The sequence below is a fragment of the Macrotis lagotis genome, chromosome 6, assembly GCF_037893015.1.
Source record: "Macrotis lagotis isolate mMagLag1 chromosome 6, bilby.v1.9.chrom.fasta, whole genome shotgun sequence".
NCBI classification, from domain to species: domain Eukaryota; kingdom Metazoa; phylum Chordata; class Mammalia; order Peramelemorphia; family Peramelidae; genus Macrotis; species Macrotis lagotis.
Window position 1 is genome coordinate 10,871,715 of NC_133663.1, and position 24,370 is coordinate 10,896,084.

General features: G+C 46.7%; 1 protein-coding gene across 4 annotated transcripts in view; it reads right to left on the reverse strand.

Moving 5' to 3' along the window:
• The window catches only part of SNED1 (sushi, nidogen and EGF like domains 1), a 97,216-nt gene that overhangs the window by 30,240 nt on the left and 42,606 nt on the right, over positions 1-24,370 (reverse strand). For 2 of the 4 annotated variants that reach the window (XM_074190722.1, XM_074190725.1), the window contains exons 4-16: positions 23,065-23,227; positions 16,616-16,741; positions 16,275-16,388; positions 13,434-13,547; positions 13,093-13,206; positions 12,757-12,873; positions 7,154-7,279; positions 5,580-5,684; positions 4,419-4,532; positions 3,905-4,021; positions 2,954-3,070; positions 2,722-2,838; positions 699-812 (exon numbers count right to left, since the gene is read on the reverse strand). In XM_074190722.1, the coding sequence (XP_074046823.1) occupies positions 699-812; positions 2,722-2,838; positions 2,954-3,070; positions 3,905-4,021; positions 4,419-4,532; positions 5,580-5,684; positions 7,154-7,279; positions 12,757-12,873; positions 13,093-13,206; positions 13,434-13,547; positions 16,275-16,388; positions 16,616-16,741; positions 23,065-23,227 (1,558 nt within the window). The remainder of the gene's footprint in view (positions 1-698; positions 813-2,721; positions 2,839-2,953; positions 3,071-3,904; positions 4,022-4,418; positions 4,533-5,579; positions 5,685-7,153; positions 7,280-12,756; positions 12,874-13,092; positions 13,207-13,433; positions 13,548-16,274; positions 16,389-16,615; positions 16,742-23,064; positions 23,228-24,370) is intronic. The other 2 variants (XM_074190723.1, XM_074190724.1) reach the window with 2 other exon arrangements.

Consider the following 24,370-nt stretch of genomic DNA (forward strand, 5'->3'; position numbering starts at 1 on the left):
GATAAAAAATAAGCAAAAGATCCGGGTTTTACCCTAAGGAGGTCTCAGACTCAGAAGGTACCTCCTGGGGCCACAGGTACTTTTGAGGAGAGGGCTTCCATCCAGCACCTCATGGCCTTGCTTTCCCTCCCTCCTCAGTCTCCCCATGCCTACTAATTGGAGAAAACCAAATGCAAGCTTGGCCTCTGAGGGCTGACCCTGAGTTGTCTGGGACAGGGGAGAGTTGGGGCAGACTGGGGTCCTTCTTGGTTTCCCGGCTTCCTCTTCCCTTTCTTTGAACAGTTTCCATTTCTATGGTATTTAAAGGTTTACAAAAAGGCATGCAGCTCACTACATCCCCACTGCCCTGGAGGGACAGCCTCACAGGTGCAGAAACAATCCCAGAGAAAAGAGGTGACTCAAGTAAAATCAAATGTGTAGGAAGAAATGGGAGCCAGGACTTCAGTCTGTGATTCCATGGTACCTTCTCCCCCTCCTCTTCCTCTTCTAGCCCAGCTCTAAAGGGGACCTTTAAGACCATGGAATGATGAGGAGGAAGAACCGTGGCTCCTACACTTGAGAGTGGGCTTTCTGCCGGAGGCTTCCCCCCCATCAGATCACCATCCAGCTACTCCACATCATCTTTGCCTTTGGGCAGGGGATGCTTTGGCAGCACAGGGCCCTGCAAGTAGTCCATTGATCCATTTTTTGGACCTTACCTGACTGGCAGCGTTTCCCAGTGTAGCCGGCACGGCAGCGACAGGTATAGTGTGTGCCAAGATCATTGCAGGTGGCGCCATTTTCACAGGGACTCATAAAGCAAGGAGAGGGAGCTGGAAGGAAGAGCCAGAAGGGACCCTAATCTAAATGACTTCGGTCAGAGTCCTTAAGGGCCATCCTTTGAAATGGACCTTGGGGACTGCAGGCAATGGCAGAGGATGCAGTTGCTAACCTGGGTCCCCCCACTTGCACGTGCATCTCTGCTTGAAGCTATTGGAGGACCTTGTTCCATGGCGACAACTCCACAGATGGGAAATGGCATCAAACTTCCCAAGTGTCTTTGCCTTACTTTCTAACTCTCTTTAACAGTGACTTGAATGATCACACCAGTGGCTCATCCAATTGAGAGATTCTGGATGGCAGAATTGGGATCTCAAAATTTATCTGGCAGGAATAATGATTCTGATAAAGATCAACATGAAGTCCCACAAATCCAACAGATCAATTGGATGGGCACTGTAGGGTGCTAGACAATAACTCCTATGAACACCTTGTGGGTGACTTTGAGCTGCAGGGGCATGACTGGTGGTAAGGGGCAGTCAAAGGCTAGCTTGGGATCTTAGGCTGTGTGATCTGCAGTGACTTAAGCTATCATCCCACATTGGGAGTAGGCATTTTGACCAATGTTGAGGGCATGGTGACCACAGTGGTAGAAGGGTCTTGGAAATGCATGATCTGAGGCTCATTAATGGAAAGACCTGGAGATAAGATATTTAAACTGAAGAAAATAAAGCTTGGGGAGAACTAGATAACTCTTCCCAGCTATTGGCTCCCTCTTGCCTCTAGGACAAAACACAATCCATTTGGTTTTTAAGGACACTCACAGTCGGGAGGCAGCTTATCTTTCCAGGCTTATTGCAAATTTCTTTTTCACACAATATTTTCCATACAATTTGGCCTGTTTGCTTCCCTGGCATGACATTTCATCTCCCATCACCTTGTCTTTGCCCACACCACCTCCCTTGTCTGGAATGCCATTCCTCATCACTTTGATTTCATAGACTCCCGAACTTCTGTTATGGCTCCACTCATATACCACTTTCCATAGGAAGATGGGCATGATGAAGCTTCCCCAGTTGTTAGAATCCTCTACGCAGAAATAACTGAGCATCAAAGCTGTGTCTATTTTGCATTTACTTTTTGAATCCATGCCTCTTTCCTCCAGTTGATGCTCACTCATTGAAGTCAGGGCTGTTTGTCTTTTGTCATCATATCTGGCATACCTGGCACCCTGGCTGGTCCTCAGCTGGTGCCTCATAAGTTCTGGTGAGGTGGATATGCAGGATGTGGAGGAAGGGGCCAGGCTTCCTCAGAACACTGAGCAAGGAGCTTCGGAGGGAAGCTGCAGATAGGCATATTGAGGCTTGGTCTGAGGAAGCACTTCCTAACTAATGGTGGGCCCTAAGTGGACAAGTTTTGTTTTTCCTCACATCAAGGTGTGGAGTTTCCTTCATTGGAGTTGTTCAATCCAAGGATGACTGACCTCTTGACAGGGAGGCTGAAGAAGGAATTCAGGCCTCAGCCCTATGATTCTCTGTCTGGGAGACCAATTCTCCCTTCACAGCCTTCCCTAACGTGGCCTGGTGTCTTTCTGGAAGCACCTGGTGGAGACAGTGAGTGCTCAAACAATTGCCACCAGATTTCATAGAGTGGGGGCTGCCTGGACTTGTCATGCGACCGTCCTCTCCCATCCTCAGGCCCTTGGAACTCCACTCAGCTAGATGTTGGTCATGGTCTACAAGTGGCCTACATGGACTACTGTCCCCTGAATCTGAGCTTCTGGGAGTCATGTTTCTAGAATCTAGAGCCAATCCCTAAGTACCTTGGTCAGGACCTACATGGCCTAGTATCAGATGAGAAATGTTGGGGCCCCCACAGGCCTGCTGGGACAGCACCCACATCAAGGGAAGAAGTCTTCCCTGAACATGCAGGCCTCTCTGGAACTGCCATTGCACCCCTTACCGATTTCACAGTGCCGTCCCGAGTATCCTGGGGGACAGTCACACTTGTATTTGCCGATGTAATGGAAGCAGGTCCCACCGTTCTGACATGGACCTGAGGCGCAAGAGTCTGGCTTTCCTGGAAGCAGAGCACAGAGTGTGGGCAGAAGGGGTCAGCAGCCTCTGGGCCTTGGATTGCCTATGCCCTCCCAACCATGACCCTCCTTTTCTGATCACTGGCATCAAGGCCTTACCTATCTCACAGTGCTTCCCTGTGAAGCGATAGGGGCAGCTGCACTGGTACTCCCCATTGGACTCCTTGCAAGTGCCCCCATTCCGACAGGGTCCAGAGCTGCACAGTCTCGGCCTTACTGAGAAAAGAGAAGGGAGAGGAAGAGCCAGGGCCCCTCCCCTGGGATGCTCCTTGCTTCTATGTTTGGAGTCAATTCTCTACCTGATTCCTGGTGCCCTTGGGAGGAACCAGAGCACTTAGAGACTTGGGGCAGCATGGTATCAGAGCAGAAGGAGCTGCCCCCAGTCCCAGCCAAGGGACCAGTGGGGTTGCAAAGGAAGATCACTTAAGGATGACCCCACAGAATTGGTCTTGAAAGTTTATTTGATTCCCTCTTCCAGCTGTTTGCTTGGGCCATAGTTTGTGAAGCTTGTCCCAGGTCTGAAAAGTGCTTATTCTGGCTCTGAGAAAGGCTGCCTAGTCAGCAAAGGCTAATATAGACCTGTTTCCTCTTCTCCCTCATCTGGGAGACCAATGAGTAAAGAGGGAGCAGCTGGCAGGTATCCCTTGAATGGGGGCAAAGCCCTGGCATAGTGAGGGTTTCTTTCCTGGGGGGTTCCTAGAAAATTCCTAAGTGGGCTACAATTGAACTGATGGTGCCAGGGGTGGTCCTTGACTTAAATAGATGAAGAAGCTATGGTCTAGAGCAGTGAGATGACTTGCTCCAGGTCACACAGGTAGTCATCATTAGGGGTGAGATTGGAATCAGATCCTCTAACCTCAGATTCAATGCTCTGAGGAAACTGAGGGTCAGCAAGGTTAGGTGACTTCCTCTGGTCCCAGAGAGGGTCAGAACCCTGCCCTTTACTTGCTACCTTTGCCAGGCTTGTTTTCCTAAAGGGAAATCACCAGACCTGTCTGGGAGTAAAGCACAAGATTCATTGAAAAGGGAGAGTGAGCCTAGCAGTCATACCTTTCTCACAATGTTTGCCATGGAAGCCTCGAGGACAATCGCACGTGTAGGAATCATCATGGGCATCACAGGAGCCCCCGTTGAGGCACGGATCTGAGTCACAGGGAGAGGGCAGAGCTGGGGAAGTGAAAACACCAGCTGGTCATAAACTGTTCTATTTTTTTCCCTGATTAGTTTTGATTCTTGATTGGTACCCAGATCTATTCCTTTCCTTCCCAAGTCTTCATGTAGAATGGTTTTATCTTACCATGGATCTAGAGAGGTAAGGGACTTTAGATGTCCCTTACAGATGGAGAAACTGAGGCCTAAATAGCTTTAGTGACTTAGCCAAGGTCACACAGCCAGTTAGCACTGGAACTAAGCCAGCAACCTTTTCTAGATCCCTTTCCTTCCCTCTGGTCATTTGCCCTCTCCATGAACCATCTTCTGAGGAACCTTTCCTTAAATCCCTCTGACCCTCAAAGAAGGCCCTCCCCCTTCCTTGGCACTTCCCCCACCTCCCATCCACACTCACAGTGGTTGGTGCTGTAGTCGGTGTGGCACACACAGAGGTAACTCCCACCGTACTCCATACAGTACCCGCCGTCAGGACACTGGGTATTTACATTGCACGGGGTGGCAGTGACTTCTGCAGGGACAAGGGAAAAGCCCCACCCCCAAGTCATGACATTTCTGTCTTGGGCCTTGGAGTCCCAGAGTCAGGTGTGAGAGGCCAGGCATGCCCCTGGCCCTTCTTCTATAGCATGGAAGCTATGGAACGACTGAAGCTAACTGCCCAGTCTGTGTGAATCACCGATTCTCCATCACCCGGCCTACTTTCTGATCTAGAACCAAATTACAGGTGATCTAGGGGAACTGCAGAGGCTTCTGGCTCTCTTCATCTTGTCTCTAAGCAGAGTTGATTTGGCCCAAAGGAAAAATCTGTGAATCTCCAACTGCCCACATCTTGCTGGAGGATGGGATGGAAATCAAAATGATTTGAGATTTGTTTGGGGAGGGGGGTTAAGAATCTGGTTAAATTCAATACAAATTTATTAAATGCACACTATATACAAGCCAACGCAGATCAGCCTTTCTTCTGATACACCGTCTATACTTTAGATATTCTCCTGCCCTGATCATTTAAAAAATTTCCAGAACCTTCCATGTATCTTGGTTGTACCTTGGGAGTTCCATTGACCTATTCCTTGCTTGTAACAGCAAAAATGATAGTCCAGTCAGATTTCTCTCAGTGAGAATGTGACCCTCCCTATAAACTATGATCATCACCTTTATCATTGAGTTTTCCTAGGGTAGAGCACCCAGGTATCCTCCTCTTTTGACTAGGAGGAGTTTGGCTAAAATGGCACTTCTCTCTCTCTCTCTCTCTCTCTCTCTCTCTCTCTCTCTCTCTCTCTCTCTCCCCTTCCTCCTGCCACTCCCCTTTTAGGCATCAGAGACTTATAGATTTTTGAGCCATCTACTCAAAACCCCTCATTCTATCAATGAAGAAAAAGAGTTGGAGATGCACAATTAAGGGGTAGCAGAAAGATGCAGGGCAGGAAGGGCTGGTGGGGGTTTGGGAGGGGCCCGAAGTTCAGGTGAGTCGGGAGCAGGGCCAGGTTCTTTGGACAGGGGCAGGGAGCTTTGTTGTTGAGGGAAGTTAAGGCAGAGGCATTTCCACTCTTCGTCCTACCGAATTCACAAAGGAGACCAAAGTATCCTGGGGGACACTGGCAGAGGGTGAAGTTTCCATCCAAGCATCTCCCCCCGTTGCGGCACTCACAGTCTTCAGGGAGCTCTGTACCCACCAAAAAAACAAAGACAAACCTTGATAAGACACTGAAATCTTTGTAGCAGCATTTTCTGGTTGTGGTGGCAACGACCTGGAAACAAAGGAGCTGCTATTGATTGGGGAAGGGCTCAATTGACTGGGGCCCAGGCACATAATGGAATTTTGAGGCAAGTAGAAAACAATGAATGAGTTGAATACTGAAAAGCACTGGGAGACTTAGATGAGCTGATGCAGAGCCAAGAGAGTAGGCAAATAGTAACCACAGCAACAAACTTGGAAATAACAAATTCAACCCCCAAACCTGAAGGGCCAGATGCAAAATTACCAACAAAAAGATATGGCCCCAAAGAAGAAAAAGGAGAAAATACCTACACTCACCCACTACTTTGCAGAGTTGAGAGAACCATGGACATGCAACATTGTTTAGAGTTTCAGGAATTTTTGATATAGTGATAAATTTTGCTGAATTGTCCTCTTTCTAAAAAATGTTTTTTGTTATATGGGATGCTTTCTGCAAGGGGGACATATGCTGGGAGATGTGAAAAATGAAAGATATTAGCAAACATTTCAAAAACAAGAGAGAAGAAAGGATCTAGAGAGTGAGGGTTCTGTCCTCCTAGGTGCCAGAACCCCAGGACTTCTGCACTGGCTGTATCCAGGACAACATACAGTGCTCAGAAGGTATTATGGGAGTGGGGTTAGGGAAAGGGGTACAGCTTTTGGGGGACCAGGACCCTAGCATGATTGTTGCCAAGCCTTTAGGTGTGTGTTCTCTCGGAAACCTCAGGCAGTTTACAACCTTCATGAAACTTTTCAAAGGAACTTGTACAGCATCAGGATACTGTGGACTCCCTGAACCAACTGCGTATACAATCCAACTCCCCTGAATGCTGCCTTACTCCTGGGAGGCCCCCTTTGTCCTCGTCTGCTTGCTTTGTTCCATAGTCTAACCCAGCCTGGGGCTCTCCCTGGTTTTAAGCTCTATCTATAGGCAGCATCAGACTGTGAGAAAAAACAATGTTCTTTTTTTCAATTCTAGACAATGGCAATTGAGTCCTTCCCCTGAGTGCTTGTGGGAATGCCAGGTTCCTTTTTAAAGGACTTAGCCATCTTCCTCTCTTTTTTGTGCATGGATTGGAGAGGAGAGAAGAGGGAAGAGATGACTAACGATGTCACCTTTGTCATAGCCTCTTTCTATCCCATTGTCTTCTCTGTCTCGACACATACTCCCATAAACACATGCATTCACACTCGCATGCCCACACCATTGACTCTTCCTCATTGAAAAATCGGTGAGGCACTGTAGAAACATTGAGCTTGGGGTTCAGTGTTCCGGCAGTGTGAACCTGTTGAGATTGGAATTCTTCACTTGGAATGCCCCTGGCTGGTTCTCTGTTACTTCTTGTCACTCCCATTACATCCCTTGAGGATGCCAGGCCCTAGGAGGCCCTGGTCAGAACCGAGGTCATGCTTACTTTCGGCACAGTTGGAGCCCGTATAGCCATCGGGACACTCGCAGATATAACCCTGGTCCATCTCCAGGCAGGTGCCCTCATTCTGGCATGGGTTGGAGAGACACGCATTTGGGATTCTGGGGCCTCCTGCAAGAAGACATCACTGTGAGCCATAGGAAGATAGCGAGAGGGCTCAGGAAGGGAGAGGCTAGGATTATCCCATGATGTGGGTTTTCTTGGATTATAGTTTGTCTCCTCCACCAGACTGTGGGATCTTTGAAAGGCTGGGACCACATTTTATGCTTCTCCCTGTACTCCCCAAAGTACTTGAAGATGGCTTGTTTGTCTTGGTTAGTGTTCATAGAAGTTAAAGGCCTAACTTCCATAAGGTTAGAAACCAAAGATCTGGATTTGAATAATCCAATATAGATAGGCTAAATGCCTACTCTATTTGAAGTACTGGGTTAGGCTCTAGGGGCACAGAGGAAAGAAGTTGAAATAATTTCTTCCTCCAAGAACGTGCATGCTCCTGAAGGGAAGTAGAGAAGTCAGTACCCCCATGTGCTGACTGCTGGGAAGGGTCAGGAAGGGCCTTCAAGAGTGGGCAGAAGCCCTGAGGTGGTGCCTTCCCAACCTTGTTAAGGCACAGAGGCCCATTTGACTAGAACAGAGAGGAGAGAGGGAGTAATAACAACAAAAACAACCTTCATAGAATGTGTTAAATGTTGCAAAGGGCTTAAAACTTGTTATCTCACTTGGTCCTCATGACAACTTTTGAGGTAGAGGTTAGTATTATCCCCATTTTACAGATGAGGAAACTGAGGCAGAAGGCAGCTCATTGAGACATTCAGGATCACCCAGCCAGTACTTTTCTGAGCAGACTGTATGCCTCACTCTCCATCCACCTTGCTCCCTGAATAAGCCTGAGAAACCCTAGACATCACTTTATCCGATCCCTCACTTGGTAGATGAAGAATCTGGGGACCGGCTGAAGGGATTGGCATCACACAGAGGAGAAAAAACAGATGCAGGATTTAAATCCAGTCCCTTTCATACCAAGGCCAGTAGTCATTTCTCAGTGCCATGCTGACCCTCCTATCTGAGTATGAAGGCTCAGACTAAAGCAGAACCAGCAAGGGAGGCAAGGAGAGGCCATGTCTTGGTTGGTTCTCTGGAGCTCCACTCCAGGGTGGATGCCCGCTTTGGTACCATACTTGGTAGAGGTAGCCCTGGGCCTGCCTTGCCACTTCCCTTTTATCTGATCAGTGGCCCAGGCAGGAGCTCTGTGGTATCTTAAGCCAAGGGCAAGGACCAAGCTGGTGCTTCTCTTGTCTCCAAGCTTCCCCAGGCCCTGAGATCCAGCTGTTGGACCAACCAGGTCTACAAAGTCTGTGATGATCAGCACTGTGTGACATCTGCACTGTGAGTCTGGCCTCTGGGTCTCAACACTGATCCCCCAGCTGGGTCTCTCTGTTCTTCTCGGGCAGCTATCATCCAGGATTATCAGGTGGTTCAGCGGAAGGAAGGCTGATTTTGGAACTTGAATTCAAATCCCAAGTGTAAGACGAGCTACCTGAGTCACTTAGCATTCACTGGCCTCACCATCTCCTTTTGTAAAGTGAAGGGATTAGACAAGGTGACCTCCAAGATCTCTTCCAAGTTTGGATCTCTTCTAGTTTAGCCATCCTGACTCCTTTGTTCTCATTATCCTAGTTAGACCTAATCAGTCATTATTGACTGATCCTAAATGACCTAGAGCAGCTGCGAAGATTTGATTCACTTCAGTGGCACTGGCTGGGCATCCTGAGAGGTTACATAGATCAAGGGTTCTTCACTTGGGGTCTGTGGGCAGAGTTCAGGCGGTCCATGAAGTTGGATGGGGTGGGGAATGTCTTTACATTCACTAATTTCTAGTTGCAAAGGAATTCTTCTAAGAAAGGGATCACTAGGCTTCCCCAGACTGCTACAGGGGTTACAAACCCCTGACATCGATTCCCAAATGCTTATCAATGAAGGAATGATTGAGTCTAGCCTCTGCCTTGTTACTGATGGGTAAACACCCCCAAGCTCCATCTTATCCTGCTGCCTCGGCCTGTTCATGTTGGGATGTTAAGTTGGAGAGGCAGCACGTCCTAGCGGAGAGCACCCATCTTTGGATCCCCAGAGCCCTGGAGTCTAGACTCTTCCTGAGACCCTTGAGGCTCTGCAGCTCTTTGACCTTATCTGGTGCTGCCTAACCCACCTCCCAGAGTGGAAAGAAAGGGCTTTGCAACCTGCAGGGGGCTCCATAAGCCCAACCTCCGACCGACTCTTGTTGCTGTGTCATGGGATGCCTCCTTGGGAGCTGGGGGTGATCCTGGGCTCTTGATGTTGGAGGACTGACCAAGCTCATCCCCAGCTTTTGGCCCCAGCAGCTCTGGAGGCTCCCCCCACCCCGAGCCCTAGAGGAGCTGGGCTCTGTGATACCCTACAGGATGGGCCATGCCTGTGAAGGGCTCCCAAGAAGGGCTTGATAGAGGAGGCTGGGGGGCTGGGACTGGGCAAAACCCTTTGCTGCTAAGGAGAAGACAGCTCCAAGGACACGTCCATTGGCCAGCTCTCTCTGTAGCAACAGTCCAAGGTCAGTGATGGTTCTCGGCACGTCATTCCCATGGAGATGCTCTGTTGTGGTTTAAAAATAACTCCCATGTGCAGTGACCAAGGAGGCATTATCAGCAATAGGAAGTGGGGAAGGAAGTCCATTGACTTGAAATGGCCTCCTCACTTAATCTCCCTTTGATGCGTGCCACCATTCAGATGAACTCAGCCATGCCTCGCTCTATGCCAAACACTCTCAGCAGCTCTCCCTTGATCTTCTCTCTTCCCTGGGACAAAATGCTCCTGTGCTGGCTTCCCAGAACTCCCATCAAGACACCTCCCCTTTTCAGGCTCTAGTCCCTTAGCCTAGATCTTGTTGAAGACCAGACTATTTGGTGGAAGTGTTCGATCATTTCACAAGGCAGAGCTGCTTCGTAAGGCGATAGGTTACGGAGACCCAAGAGTCATAAGAGACTTTGTAAGGGACTTCAGATGGTGGAATATAGAAATGTTTTGGAAGGAATGTTATTTGGTCAGTCAGTTAGCAAGCACAGTCTAAGAATATACAGCAAGCTCAACCTGGCCTCTGTTCTCAAGCAATTCCCATTCTAATGCTGTATTTGGGAGATTGTCTCCTGCAGAAGCTGAAGTTTAAGCTGAGTCTCAAAGGAGGCCAGAGAAGCCAGGGAGGGTGAGTATTCCAGCCACAGGGAGCAAAGTTCGGAGGAGGCCAGGTGGATATCTGAGAGCTAATGGAAAGAGCCCTGACTCTGGTACTCACTAGCTGTATGACTTTGAGCAAGTAACTTAACTTCTTTTAACTTGTTTTCTCTTTGGAAAAATGGAGATAAGAAAGGTAACCTCCAGAGCTTGTTGGGACAATTAAATTATATATCATTATAAATCTATGTATCCAGTATCCCTTCCTAAACCCTCAAGTGTTACATAAATACTGGTGATTAACTACAAACTCTCTAGACCTTAGTTTATTCATCTGTTCAATGGATGTGTGTGGGTTGGATGATGTCTCAGTCCTTCCACTTGTAGATTGAAGGTGCCACTCTCTACATGTATATTCTGTGTATAGTCTCTGTAATCCCCTTCCCCATAGAGGACAACAATGATGATATGGAGGCGGTGGTGGTGGTGCAACTGGGTTGCATCCCTGACTGGACTGAGCAGGGGTGTGGCAACTAATGGGACCTGACTGAGAGAAGGAGGAACTACCCTGAGCATCATAACTGGCCTCTCTCACACAGGAGCAGGGACCTCTTCTGCAACAGTCAAGGAGCCCAAACCCAGCCCCCATTCCACATGGAAAACCTGTAGATAGTTGAGCTCAGCTCTCCTGTGGCTTCTGAGTCTTTTCTTTTTCTTCAGGCTGATCTCCAGTCCCCTCATCACCTGCCCTGAGTGCATCCTGACTTGCCAATGTCTTCCCTAAAATGTGGCACTGAGAACTGGACCAGCAATTCCTATGTGATCTGACCAAAGCAGAGTTGATCTGAACAATTTTCCTCATTCTGGCTGTAAAAAATTAGTCATCCTCATCCTCATTCTTATCACCATCATCATCATCATCACCACCACCATCTTCCTCCTCCTCCTCAATTTCTTCCTCAACTTCTTCCTCCTCATTCTCTTCATCTCATTCTCCTCCTCCTCATGTTTTCTATCATGTATTAACATGGTTGATTTTTTTAATTCAAGGGCAGACTTCTGTATTTACTTGGATATTTCAGGTAATTTGTGGTACCATCAATGTGGTTCCTTCCCTAAATGGTGCAAATGCAGCTCCTCCGGGCCTCTTTCTGTTTCATTCTTGGCCGTAGCTTCCAATACATCCTCAGAATGGGCTCCACTCACTGGTGGCCACCTTTTCCCATCCTTCATCTCCTGGATGATATCTTTGGAATCTTTTCTCCCATTTCAGCTCTTTGTTATTGATAAGCTTTAGCCTGATCACACTCACCATGAACCTGTCTACTGCCTTTTGTATGAGAGTATTAAATGACCAACAGCTCTTTGGCGTCACTAAAAGAATGTTGGTGCTAAAAAGATGAACAGGCTTTTGTTTTGGGGAGAACTTTAGGGCCATTAAAAGCTTCCAGTAATTTCCCAAAGGTGAGTCAACTTCCCCTCTTTCCTCTTGCTGATTCTGTCCATTGGCAGAGTTTGTCGAGGATTACATGTACTCATGAACCACGTTTGTTGTACCATACATGGGTCGGACAATCATCATTCTTCATCTCCTTGGTTTTTTTCCCTCTATGACTGATCAAACCAATACTTTAAGCAACTCTAGGTCACATTTAGGTGACTCTGCATTATGGTGAGGTCTAAAACAAATAGGACCATGTTGTGTACAATCAGGATCAACCATAGGACAGGTGGAAAGTCCAAACATGGGGAATCCCTGTTTGACTTTGGTTCTGGGCTGAACATCCACCATGATGGGACAGTCATTCAACTCCCATATGAGCCTTGGTAAATGGATCTCATCTTTTAAAGAATCTTGAAAGTCTTGAAGAAGAGGGCCTTTAATGCAAATCTTGTTCTATTGAGTTGAATACTTTCCCTTTTTCTTGTAAATCATGAATGCAGAGGCCTCACTTGTTCACAGATGTTGTTCACAAAAGGCCTGCATCAAGGATGATATTCTTGCATGTGGGTTATTTTCATGAAGATTGCATTGAGTTGGGAAAATATACATGAACTGGATAGTTATCGATATTTTCCTAACTGCATTTTTGTGTGTGGTCAGTGGCACCACATGGGAATTCTCCTTCCTCTTTCTGCTGCTCCTGAAACTTGACTTCTTGGGCCTCCCAGCTGTGGGTCCAGGACTTGTGCTCTTCATGCCTCTTTTCTTCACTCTCTTTGGAAAGCTCATGGGCCATCACCAGTTCCATTTCTTGGGGGATGGATAGATGCTCCTGTCTCCCAAAGAGTCTTCATACCCTGCCTTCTTCTAACCCCCATGCCATGCCAGGTGGTGGTCCATCTGGGTGTTCTGAGTCAGGGAGATGGGTCCCCCAGATGCTTACCATACTGACAGTTGTTTCCATAGTAGCCAGGAGAACATGTGCAGATGTAGCGCCCTGGGCGGATATAATTGCAAGTCTGCCTGTCCCTGCAGCTCCTGTCTTCACAGGATGACTGATCTAGGTAGAATGGAAAAGAAAGAGCCTTAGCAAAGCCAGGCAGTGGCAGCAGAGATTTAGGGCACAGGAGGCAGGCCTGGGCTTGGGTGCAAGAAAGGAAGAAATTGGCAGAGCTGACAGAAGGGTAAAATGAGATGGATTGAGGGGGGGAAGACCTGAGAGGAGCCCTGGCTGTGCACAGAGGGATTGGTCACTTACCCATGAAGGGAGACTCCTTACCTAACTCACAATGAGGGCCAGTGAAGGGCTCTGAACAAAGGCAGGTGTAGTTAGCCACAAGGTCGACACATTTCCCTCCATTCATGCATGGATCAGAGTCACACTCATTGATATCTGTGGGGTAGGAATTATAGATGATGTGTTAGTTAGATGTCTGTTGGGAGCTCAGTAGGGCAGGTGCAATCACACTCATTTTTCAGAGAGAACAAGAGACTTGTGCTGGACCAGATAGTGAGGCAATAGCAGAGACGGGATTTGAACTCAGATCCTCCTGGCTTTGAGATCAGAGCTCTCTACACCACCACTCTGCTCCTTGTAACAACTGCCCTTCTGGCACTTACTGATTTCACAGCTTTCTCCTGTGTAGCCTGGCTGACACATGCATTCTGCTGTCCCATTCCTGGCCTGGCATTCGCCACCATTCTGACAATCCTTGGCATCACAAGGGGATTCCACTGAACCAGGGAGACACAAACACAGTAGTTACATGGCATCAATTAAATGAAAAGATTTCTAGTGGACAGAACTATAGATCTGGAACTTGGGACGAAGGTCAGTGTTGGAGAGAGATATTTGGGGATGAGTTCTGTGAAAGAAATTATCAAAGGAAGAGGGGTTGAGAGTTAAGCTTCAAACTGGAGAGAGAGAGATAGTCTTGGAATGCAGAAGACTTGAATTCAAACGCAGTCTTAGTGGCTTGTTTGGACAGCTAGTGAAGTGTTGGAGGCAAGGCTCAACATATGTTCTCAAAGAGGGATAAGAACTGTTCTGCCTGGACCCAAAGGGTAGAACTGAGAGCAGTGGGTGCAGCTGAGGCACGTGGAGGCATGATGTAAAGAAATCCGATGGGGCGGCTAGGTGGCATAAAAACTATGTTATGGGGCAGCTAGGTGGCACAGTGGATAGAGCACTGGTCCTGGAGTCAGGAGGACCCAAGTTCAAATCTGACCTCAGATACTAATGACCTAGCTGTGTGGCCTTGGGCAAGCCACTTAACCTCATTGCCTTGCAAAAACCTAAAAAAAAAAAAGAAAAAAAAAGAAATCCGAGGCATTCCAGAGGACACTGGGCTGGGAGCGACTAGCTGGAGGCTGAGGAGCACTGCCATGGGTTTGTAGGAGAGGCTTTTGGGCTGTGTCTGACTGACAGCCCAAGGCCAGGACAAACAGCTGCAGGAGAAAGAAGGCCATGATTTTCAGGGCTAAGGTCAAGCCAGAGCAGAGCCCTTGTGAGATAACCATGGCTTACTGGGTGAAGAGCCTGGACTTTGCCCTGGAAAGAGTGCTGGGCTTAGATTGCAGATGCAATACCTATGGCTCCTTCACTAGTTGCCTAGCCTCAGTTTCCTCATTGGGCAGGAGGGTCTTTACTTCACAGCTTTGAAAGCATTGATCACATTTCCAAGGGGGCCTGACAACCTTAGCCTGGAGAGTGTGATCCAGGGTTGGGACTTGGTTGTTTCGAACTAGTAGATCCTGAGGAATGGCCTTCATGGGTAGTTGCCCCCCGTCCAGGTGCAGCCTCGCCTCCCTCCAGGCTTCTCGTTTTCATCTGGTTTCTCTGGATCTTAGTTTCTGGCTCCTGAGCCTGGCTCTGCTTTATAATTCATCACCTCCCCAAGGGAAGCATTTCCTTACCTTTGATCATTGTCAGATAGATCATTGGAGGAGGTGAAAAGGCCCAAGAACCTGCAGAATGCCTCTAGAGGAATGAATCATTCTGAATGATGGAGGTTCTATCATCTGTCTGTTCCTTTAAGTGGAGGCTAAGGAAGGTGGCCCATAGGAGCTCAACACCCCAAGGAGAGCAGAGATTATAGGGTCTGGGGACCACAGACTCAGATCTAGGAGGATCCCCAAAGGATATCTCATCTATCATCCTCATTTTATGGATGAGGAAATCAAGGCACAAGTGGGTGAGACACTTGGTGAGCAGTGGTCAGAGAGGAGGTTGCCACACCAATGGGAGCAGAGCATTCCTGAGCTAGGAGGAAGGAGAAGGAGCTGACTCAAGAATAGTGTCAGGGTCAGGGCATGGGGGGGGATGTTGGCAGAAAGTCCCCCAAACTTCTCAGGGATCCTGTTGATTTTGAAAGAAACACTAAGAAACAGATGTGGATGACAAAAGCAGTCTCTCTTTTTTGATAGTTACTCCTCTGGTCCATTCAAGAGCTTCATGGGGAGATTTCTGTGATTTAAAAGACTGTGGCTGGGTCATGATTCTTGGGGTTTCTATCCAGCAAGGAAATTTGACCCTAGAGGGCAAGGGGATGCTTTTTCCTTCCTAGAGGAGACTAACACTTCTTGGATCTACAAATGGAGGTGGGTAGCCATGTGAAGTCTCCATCTGAAGAGGGACTTAAAGAGAACCAACAGCATCTTTTATTGGTAGTTTTGAGCCTTCAGATGTCTCAGAGAGCACATCCACATCTCTTTATCTACAGTTGTTTTATGGCAACACTCAGTGTTTCCCTGGAGGAGAATTAATGTGCCTAGGCCTATGAGGCTTTTAGTGTTCATCTGTGAGTTGGGAGTGGATGCCTTTCCCCAGAGGGGATGGAAGGCAGACAGATACCCCTTTTTGCTGAGGCTGCAGTTTTAAGAAACCGTTGTGTTCACAAAGCAAATTGCTGACCAAGCACTTGGAAAATTTGGGCTCTACTGTGGAATCATATGGCTCCCTGCAATATCTATCAACTCTGCCTCAGTTTCCTCATCTGGAAAGTAGGAATCATGATAACTGCCACCCTCTTGTCTCCTCTAACTCACAGGGACACTAGTAGGGTGATGTTTAAGACATGAACAAGAATAACTCCCTAGAACACAGGCCACAGCCAGGAGCTTATGCATTTGTGTTCTAATTACAGAGGCAGAGAGAGGCAGAAGTTGCCAAGGGGCTGTTTTAGGGTTGACATCAGGGACAGCTTGTGACTCTGCAAGTTGTCCAGAAGGAGCATGAGCTGCCAGGAGTATGGGGTAGGCGCCCTGTTCTCAGGGTCTTCACTTGTTCGAGGGCACTACAGAAGATTCCTCCCCAGGTCACGTGGAACCAGCCGGTCTCTGAAGTTTGAGATGCCTGGCATCTGGACAGCCCTCTAATTCTTGTCTCTGATTCAGGAGGGAAGTTTGAAATTTGAAGAAGCAAGGATTTGGGGCGCCTTTCTTTTAAATAGTTTGTCTTACCTGTTCCACAGGTAGGGCCTTTGAAGCCCGGGAGGCATTGGCAGCTGAAACTGTTTATGCCATGTGTACAGGTCCCTCCATTCTGACATGGATCAGAGTCACACTCATTCACATCTGAAACACAGGACATGATACTTTGCTTGAAGAAAAGCAGATTGTCCCAAATCAGAGCTCCCAGAACAACGAAATTAGGGATGATTTTCTCTGAGACTTGCTAAGTTTCCTCCACATTAGCAGAGGAAGTGTCCCCAGCTGGCATGCCCTACACCAGTGGGATCCCAGCAGCTTTACCTCAAAGAATATAAGGTATAACGCACCATTATTCCAGGAAAAACACTTACCCAGGTGGCATTTTTTCCCTGTGAAGCCTGCAAGGCAGGAGCAGGTGTAGGAAGGGTTCCCAGTAATGCAGTCATCAATACACTTCCCTCCATTCAGACAAGGACGGAGGGTCAGACACACAGAAGCTGCCGACACAAAACAGGCAAACTGTTCACTCTAAGAATAATGACCTCAGGAAGTTTTATTTTAATTTTCAGATGAATTTCTCAGGCTACAACAAGTCTCCCCCTTTATTCTTGGATGCACTAATTAATTACTTAATAGCAGGGCTAGGGACCGGACTATGATTGCATTGGCAAATGGAATTGTGAGGCAACACCCTTCCCAATGCATCTTTTCATCAGCTCAGGCTTGGAGAATTGTTAAGTTTAAGTGGCTTGCTCTGGATTGCACAGCCAGCATTTCAACTTTTGTAAAAACATTATTAAAATATCCCTCACTGGATGCCCCATGAGCTGTGCCTTAGATCTGATGAAGTCTTCCTGGCTCCAAGAAGCAGCCCTGAATCACAGTAGGTACTTTGAAATTGCTAGCTATCTCTAATATAATAATAACAATATTACAAAGTCTTTACATACCTTATCTTATATATTTAAAAATCATGATTGACTTCAAGTACCTAGATTGTTGAAAGCGCCATCTTAGGCACAGGGAAGGGGTATGAAGATATGAAAACATTCAATCACTGAATAAAATATGGAAACAGAAACTTGTGCATTCTCTTTGGCCATCTTGGACATTAGGAAATATTATCCCTGTTGCATTGGAAAAATTCCTGGTGATTGGTTGGAAAAAGGCCCACACTTGTGATTTCAGTGAATGGGAGTGCTAAGTCATGAAGAGTCTTGAACACCATTTCACCCCTAACTTTGAGGGCAACCCATTGAGACTGGCTTTTACATAGCAGCATGACAGGAGTGATAGATACTATGGGTCCTCAGTGAGCTAAGTGATTGGACCAGACTGGACCTGACATCCACTTTGTTCAACAGTGGGAAACATGGGGTGGCTAGGTGGCACAGTGGATAGAGCACCAGCCCTGGAGTCAGGAGTACCTGAGTTTAAATCTGGCCTCAGACACTTAATAATGACCTAGCTGTGTGGCCTTGGGCAAGCCACTTAACCCAATTACCTTGCAAAAACTTAAAAGAAAAGAAGTAAAAAAAAAACAGTGGGAAACATGATGAGAGAGATCCCTGTGTGTGAGGACTCTATAAATTCAATTTTGTAATACATTGAACTCAAGGAAGCTTAGACCCTTTAATTTATAAATCCTGTCATCTTAAAGGACCAGAAGTTAGATTCTACAAAGAATCTTAAAGAACCAGAAGTTAGATTCTACAAAGAACAGATTTTGTGTCCATCCGGGCTTTTCTGTTTATCTACCAGGCAGAAGAGTCCTGGAACAATGCAGGAGAACCTGGCTAGAAAGATTGATTCCATCAGCAAAGGAGCCTTTGTTTCTGAGAAGGGGCTTGGCAAAGGAGCAATCTAGAACAAGATCACTAAGGAAAACGGCCATATCTGACGGGCACCTTAGGTGGGTTTGGGAAGACCTGGCTTCATGGAATTTAGAGGAAGAACTTGCAGGATGCCATGACCAGAAATTCTAGAAAGGGAAGCAACCCAGGAAGGTTTGGAGGATCTTGTGAACGGAGCTCTGATGGGGCAGGGGCTGTGTGGAAGCATAGGGAGCTTGTGGCCCAACTTGAGGACAGGAGATATCAACAAGAACAAGCAACCATGAATGAGCCTGTGCCAGGAAGGGGGAACTGAGGCAGGCAGCAGATGTTTAGGGCTGGAAGCATCCCTTGGGGGATCCAGGGATAACAGATAGGGAGAAGGAAGAATGTTTCCTTTTCTCCTTTTTTTTCCTTTCAAGGAGAAAGATGACCCATGACACGGGTAGAGAACAGTCTGGGAAGTATGAGGCTTGAAAGGATCAGGAAGACCAATCTTGTCTCAGATACTGAATGGCAGTGTGAACTACAACTCCTCCAAGTCTCAGTTTCTTCATTGCTAACATTAGCATGTAACCCATAGACTTGTGAACTCAAAGTGCCTGTAGAAATTCCATCTATTGTCATTATTATTAATAATTGGGAGTAGAAGATGAAGACATGAGGAGATGATAAGCGAGCCCCTCAATGTTCTCAGTGCTCAGTACTGAATGGCCTGGCAGTTGCTGCTGCTGAGCTCTCAGGATTCTCTTCAGTGTCACAGACAGGGGGAGAGGGCTTGAGAAACTGAAGAGATTCAACAGGGCCCCAATTTAAAAAAAAAAAAAGAAAAAAAGAAAAGGAAGCAATGAAAGTCTTCCAGTTATAGCTTGGTAAGGTTAGTTTCAAGTTTCAATTCAGGCAAAATTCTAGAATGCAGTTTTAGGTAGATGGTCACCAGGACCCTTCATCAAGAGCGGAATTGCCTGATGAACTTTGTTTTCATTTTAAAATTTTTTTTTTTTTAGGTTTTTGCAAGGCAAATGGGGTTAAGTGGCTTGCCCAAGGCCACACAGCTAGGTAATCATTAAGTGTCTGAGGCTGATTTGAACCCAGGTACTCCTGACTCCAGGGCTGGTGCTCTATCCACTGCGCCACCTAGCTGCCTCCTTGTTTCCATTTTTTAATGGAATTTTTATTTTTAGATTGTAGATCCAGTGATCTCTGTAGACAGAGAACACCTACATTTGAGCAAAGGGCTGGACAGTCTCTCATATTTTCCCTTTTGGACCATCAGACAGTTTAATGAATTCAGAAACATTTGTTGAATGACCAGACCCAAAGAGTAGTGATTAATGGGTTGATGTGGAGCATGAGAGAAGTCTCTAGTGCGGTGCTTCAGGGATCTCTCTATCAATGTTTTGGATGAAAGCATGCCTAGCAAGGTTTTTGAATTTGTGGATGACAAAAATCTGGGAAGTGAGTAGCACATTGTTTCCTGCAAAAATCTCACTGCCTTAGGATGAAAGTCTGAGTCCTATACAATGGCCTTTGATAGAGGACGATATAACCTGCCCTTAGGCTCACAAATTTAACTGTTCATATACATGTGAAGACTAGCCTAGAGTTGGCACGAAACAACTAGAAGCTCAAGTGGCCTAATTCCCATTCCTGTGAGGCAACCACCAAAATAGGTGCCCCAGACCTGGGCAGATGGGTCAGAACAAGGGGGGAGCAGCTCTTTAGACGATGCCCTGGCCAGGTCACTGAGGATTTCAGTTCTGGTCACCACATGTTATTCGGGAAAGGCACTGACGAACTGGAAAGTTACCTAGGGTGGTGAGGGACTTGGAGACAGGGTTACCCTAGGATGATTTCAAGGAACTGGTATTGTGTTGTCTGGAAGAGAGGCGGAGGTGGGAGGTGGGCCAAGTAGAGTGGTCACTTTCCTCAAGTGTTCAAAGGGCGATTGTGTGGGAGAAGGCCAAGCTGTTTTCTACTTGGTAGAGAAAGCAGAATTAGGAGCCGGCTATAGCAGGTGCAGAGACATGAGAGGATGGCAAGGGTTCTCTGTCGCTGGAGGCTTTGCAGAAATGAATGGAAGGGCCCCTCCTCAAGAAGTGATGGGAGAGGCTTCTTGTTTAGGTCTGAGTTGGACTCGGGGGCCTCTGAGATTCCTCCGGATTCTACCTCTGTCAGTGACAGTGAGCTCCAGTGTGAATTCAATGGTTTGTCTAGGCCCCCTTGTCCAGAGAGTTGACTATTTTGAGCTCCCCCCTAAAATTCGAGAGCCAGCCGTGGGCTGGGGTGATGAGGGGTTCATTTGGATCAGGGACTACTGCACACTGGATGCCTGGGCTGTCTTGTTGGATCTGCACCAGTGATGTGTGTTGGGTTTGTTCCTGCTTGATCCAAGATCAAGATGATGACAACACATATCACACATCATGGAATTTCACAGGTTTTTCTCTCCACCTTTCGTGTCTTTCCTGAAGTCCTGGCAAGTTCATAGCTTGTTATCTGCTCTAGAGTCTTTATCCTCAAAATTAGGATCCTTCTTTTCTTCTTTTTTCCTTATAATCCAAACTCTCTGTTCCTCATTTCTTCTCCCCACAGATGCTGTGCTTCAACCCCCACACATTCAGAGATTCAATATCTCCTCTTCCAAAATCACCATGTGTTTCTGTGTGTGTGTGTGTGTGTGTGTGTGTGTGTGTGCGCGCATGAGAGAGAGAGAGAGAGAGAGAGAGAGACAGCGAGACAGAGAGACAGAGAGACAGAGACAGACAGACAGAGACAGACAGACAGACACGGAATCAACCGGGTCAGCAGACTGGAGTTAGATTTTGACGGACTGTAAATGCCAATCACAGGAGACTATATTTCATTCTATAGGTGATAGGGCACCACTAGGCACAAGTTCAAGAAGCCTCTTTACCTTGTACCAGATAAATAGAACTCCCACCCCTGCCTGAAGTCCTCCAGGCAGCAAGCCCATGAACTCACCAGGCAGCCCCTTTCTGTTTTGGGATAATGATATTTTAGGGCTTTTTTCCTTTCATGCCTAAATTTGACTCTTTGGAGTCTCCCTCAATCTTCCATCGCCATCCTTCACCCTTCCCTCTTGTGGCATGGTCCTACCCCTCTCTCCAGGTCACCTTTTGACCCTCTTCTTTTACATTGCTTTGCCAGAAGACTCTGGTACAAGCAAGGTCCAATTTAAGTGATTGTGTCTGGGGAGGCCATCTTTTGAACAACTAAGCTAATTAAGCTCTAATTAAAAAAAGCTGGAGAAACTCTTGAGCCTTAGGTGAAGGTGTTCCTCTCATGTTGCTGTGTCCAGAAGTGAGCCCTCTGCTCAGGGGCTTCCTAAGGTCCCAAGCCACACATGTATCCTTGAGTCAGCAGCCAATTGACTGGCTTTAGGGTCACTTATTTCCTCCTTTGTCACCTGCAGACTGGATTTGAGACCAATTCTTTCCTGTTCTTTTTGTTGCTGTTGTTTGTCATGAATGAATGAATCACCCTCTGAGGGCAGATGTTACCTTTCTTTTCTACGGAAGAAGGGCCTCGAGATTGATTATTCGTTGGTGATGACAGATACTGTCAAAATTTATGGTTCCTCCAGTCATTCTCTTCCTTCTTCTCCCAGTACTATCTTTACCCCTTCTTGCCAACTTTAAGAATTATTGTTGTTGCTGGTTTGAAGGAAAGGAGGGTTTTGATGAGATAATCTTTGGAACTCTCCTGCCCCTTGGTGTTTTGTCTTTTACGTCTCTTTTTATTCTTTTCAGATCTTCGTCTTGGCTACCTCTTCTCTTCCTCTTGCCTCACCACCTCCTCCTTGCCTACCCTCTTGGTTGAACTCAGAAGCCATTCAAGCCAATCTCTTTGTTAGCAAGGACTCTACTTACTCCTTTCCCAACAAGAGGTCAATCTAGACTTGGCTTGGAGGCCTCCAATGAAAGGGAGAGATGAAGCCATTTTTCCCCCTTGTGTCTGACCTCAAACTTCTCTCATTCCTATTAGGATCCACATTCCTCTAGCATTTCCTCCAGTTTAAAAAAATTATCCTAAAGTCATCCCCTAATTTTGTGATTATACCTTGAGCTATTTCCTATTTGGGATATATGTATGTGTTTGGGGTGGGGTTCAATCAAGGGGTCTCTCAAACTTTCTTGTCATATTGATCATGTTACCATGGGTATAGATAGGTCATGACCCACCTGGCCATTGCTAAACAAGTGCTTGTGCATGCCTCCATGACCCTGCAGGAGTCCCAGCCTGGCTTCTCCTTCCTTGTGGTTTTCTAAGACTCAGCAATTCACAGAATTTTAGAAATTGAAGATTCATGAATTTAGAGCTTGAAGCTCAGAGGTCGTTTGGTCCAACCCCCACATTTTGCAGGTGAGGAAACTGAGGCTCAGAGGTAGAGTGGCTTGCCTGAGGTCACATATGTTTAAGTGGTCAAGCCAAGATTCGGACCCACATCCTTCTGACTCTAAAAACTGATGGACTTCAACAATCTTCTGTTTCATTAGTGAATAAACTGAGGACCAGATTCTAGTTTTTCAGTCTACACTTTTACCAGGACATTCTAATGGCTTTTCCTCACATCAAATTTTGATTGATCCAATCAATCCTCAACTTGACCCTTCTCTTGAAGTTTCCCCAAATGTTAGGTAAACTCTTTTTTCCTTCTTCCTTCCTTCCTTCTCCTTCTTTCTTCCTTCCATCCTTCCTTCTTTCTCCCTCCCTCTCTTCTTCCCTCCCCCCATCATAATTCCATCAACCACATGATCTTGCACAGGGCTAATGACTTTAATGAGCTATTTCCCTCCTGAACTCCATAGACTTTTCCTGTTCCACCCTCAGCAGGACCCCAGCTCTACATGTGACAAAATGGACACTAGAACAAAACAGGGACAAAAAGAGGAAACCCAGGTACTTTACTGCCCTCCTCCCACATCCCACCCCCAAGGGAAGACGCCTAGCGACTGTCCTCTTACTTGTGTTGCTGCAGCCCCCCACTTGCACCTGGGCATCATCGATTCTGAACACCCATCGCCCGGGGATACCCACATTTGTCGTCATCTCCACGTTGACAATGTCATCGGTGCGGGAGCCAGGGATGTTGAAGTAACGTTTCCCATCACCAGCATTGAACCCTGCCTGGGAAAACAAGATCAATGAGTCATGATTCCAGACATTGCCTGGCACTGTACATAAGAATGGAAGACCTAGGTTGAATGCTGTCAAATTCTAATTAGATAACCTTGCACACATAGATAACCTTTCTCTGCTTTAATTTCCTCATCTGCAAAACAAAGGATTGGACTCAGGATTGGTTAGATCAATCAAAATTTGATGTGAGGAAAAGCCATTAGAATGTCTTGGTAAAAGTATAGACTTCAAAGGTCCCTTCCAGCCCTAAAACTTGAAGGCAAGGTCTTCCCAATGATTTCCTCTACCCTGAGGGAAAGACCAAAAAGGAATATGAGTCAATTCTGCTTAACTCAGGACTGGGCCATTGACTTTCCCATTGCCCAGAAGACCAAACTTAATCCTTAGGTCGAGTCATTGGGATCCCTATTGACCAGAAGACCAAGTTCAATCCTTCATTTGGCTGTACCATTGCCCAGAAGATGAAGGCTAATTCTTCATTTGGCAGTGGCATTGGGATCTCCATCGCTGAAGACCAAGCTTAATCCTTTATCTGACAACACATTTGAGATCCCCATTACCCCCAAGACTAAGTTTACTCCTTTATCTGGTGTTGCCAACCTTCTCTCTCTCTCTCTCTCTCTCTCTCTCTCTCTCTCTCTCTCTCTCTCTCTCTCTCATCAGTGAGTCTGTAGATCCATCTTGCCCTCTTCTCCTTTTTTTGCCTCAGTTGACATGCCTAGGGCTTTCCCTCCCACATCTCTATTCATATTGGCCCAGATGCCCAGAATGCCTTTCCTATTCTTCTCACTTAGCCAGATTCAATTTGTCCTTCAAAGTCCAGCTGTAAAATCAACCTCTTCTATGAAAGTTTTCATGGTAATAGTAATAACATTAACCAGCAATTATAAATGCTTTAAAGTTTGCAAAAAGCATTATATATTTACTCCTCACCCTGTCAGGTAGGTGCTATAATTCTCCTCATTTTATAAACAAGGAAACTGAAGCTCAGAGAGAATCATTGACTAGTCCTCTGTCCCTTTTAGCTGCCATTCTAAATCATTCCCTTTGGGACTCCTAAAGCCCTTGCCCTCAATGTGAGATCTTGAACATTTCTTTACTGCCTTGGATTATAAGTTTCTTTGTGAGGTG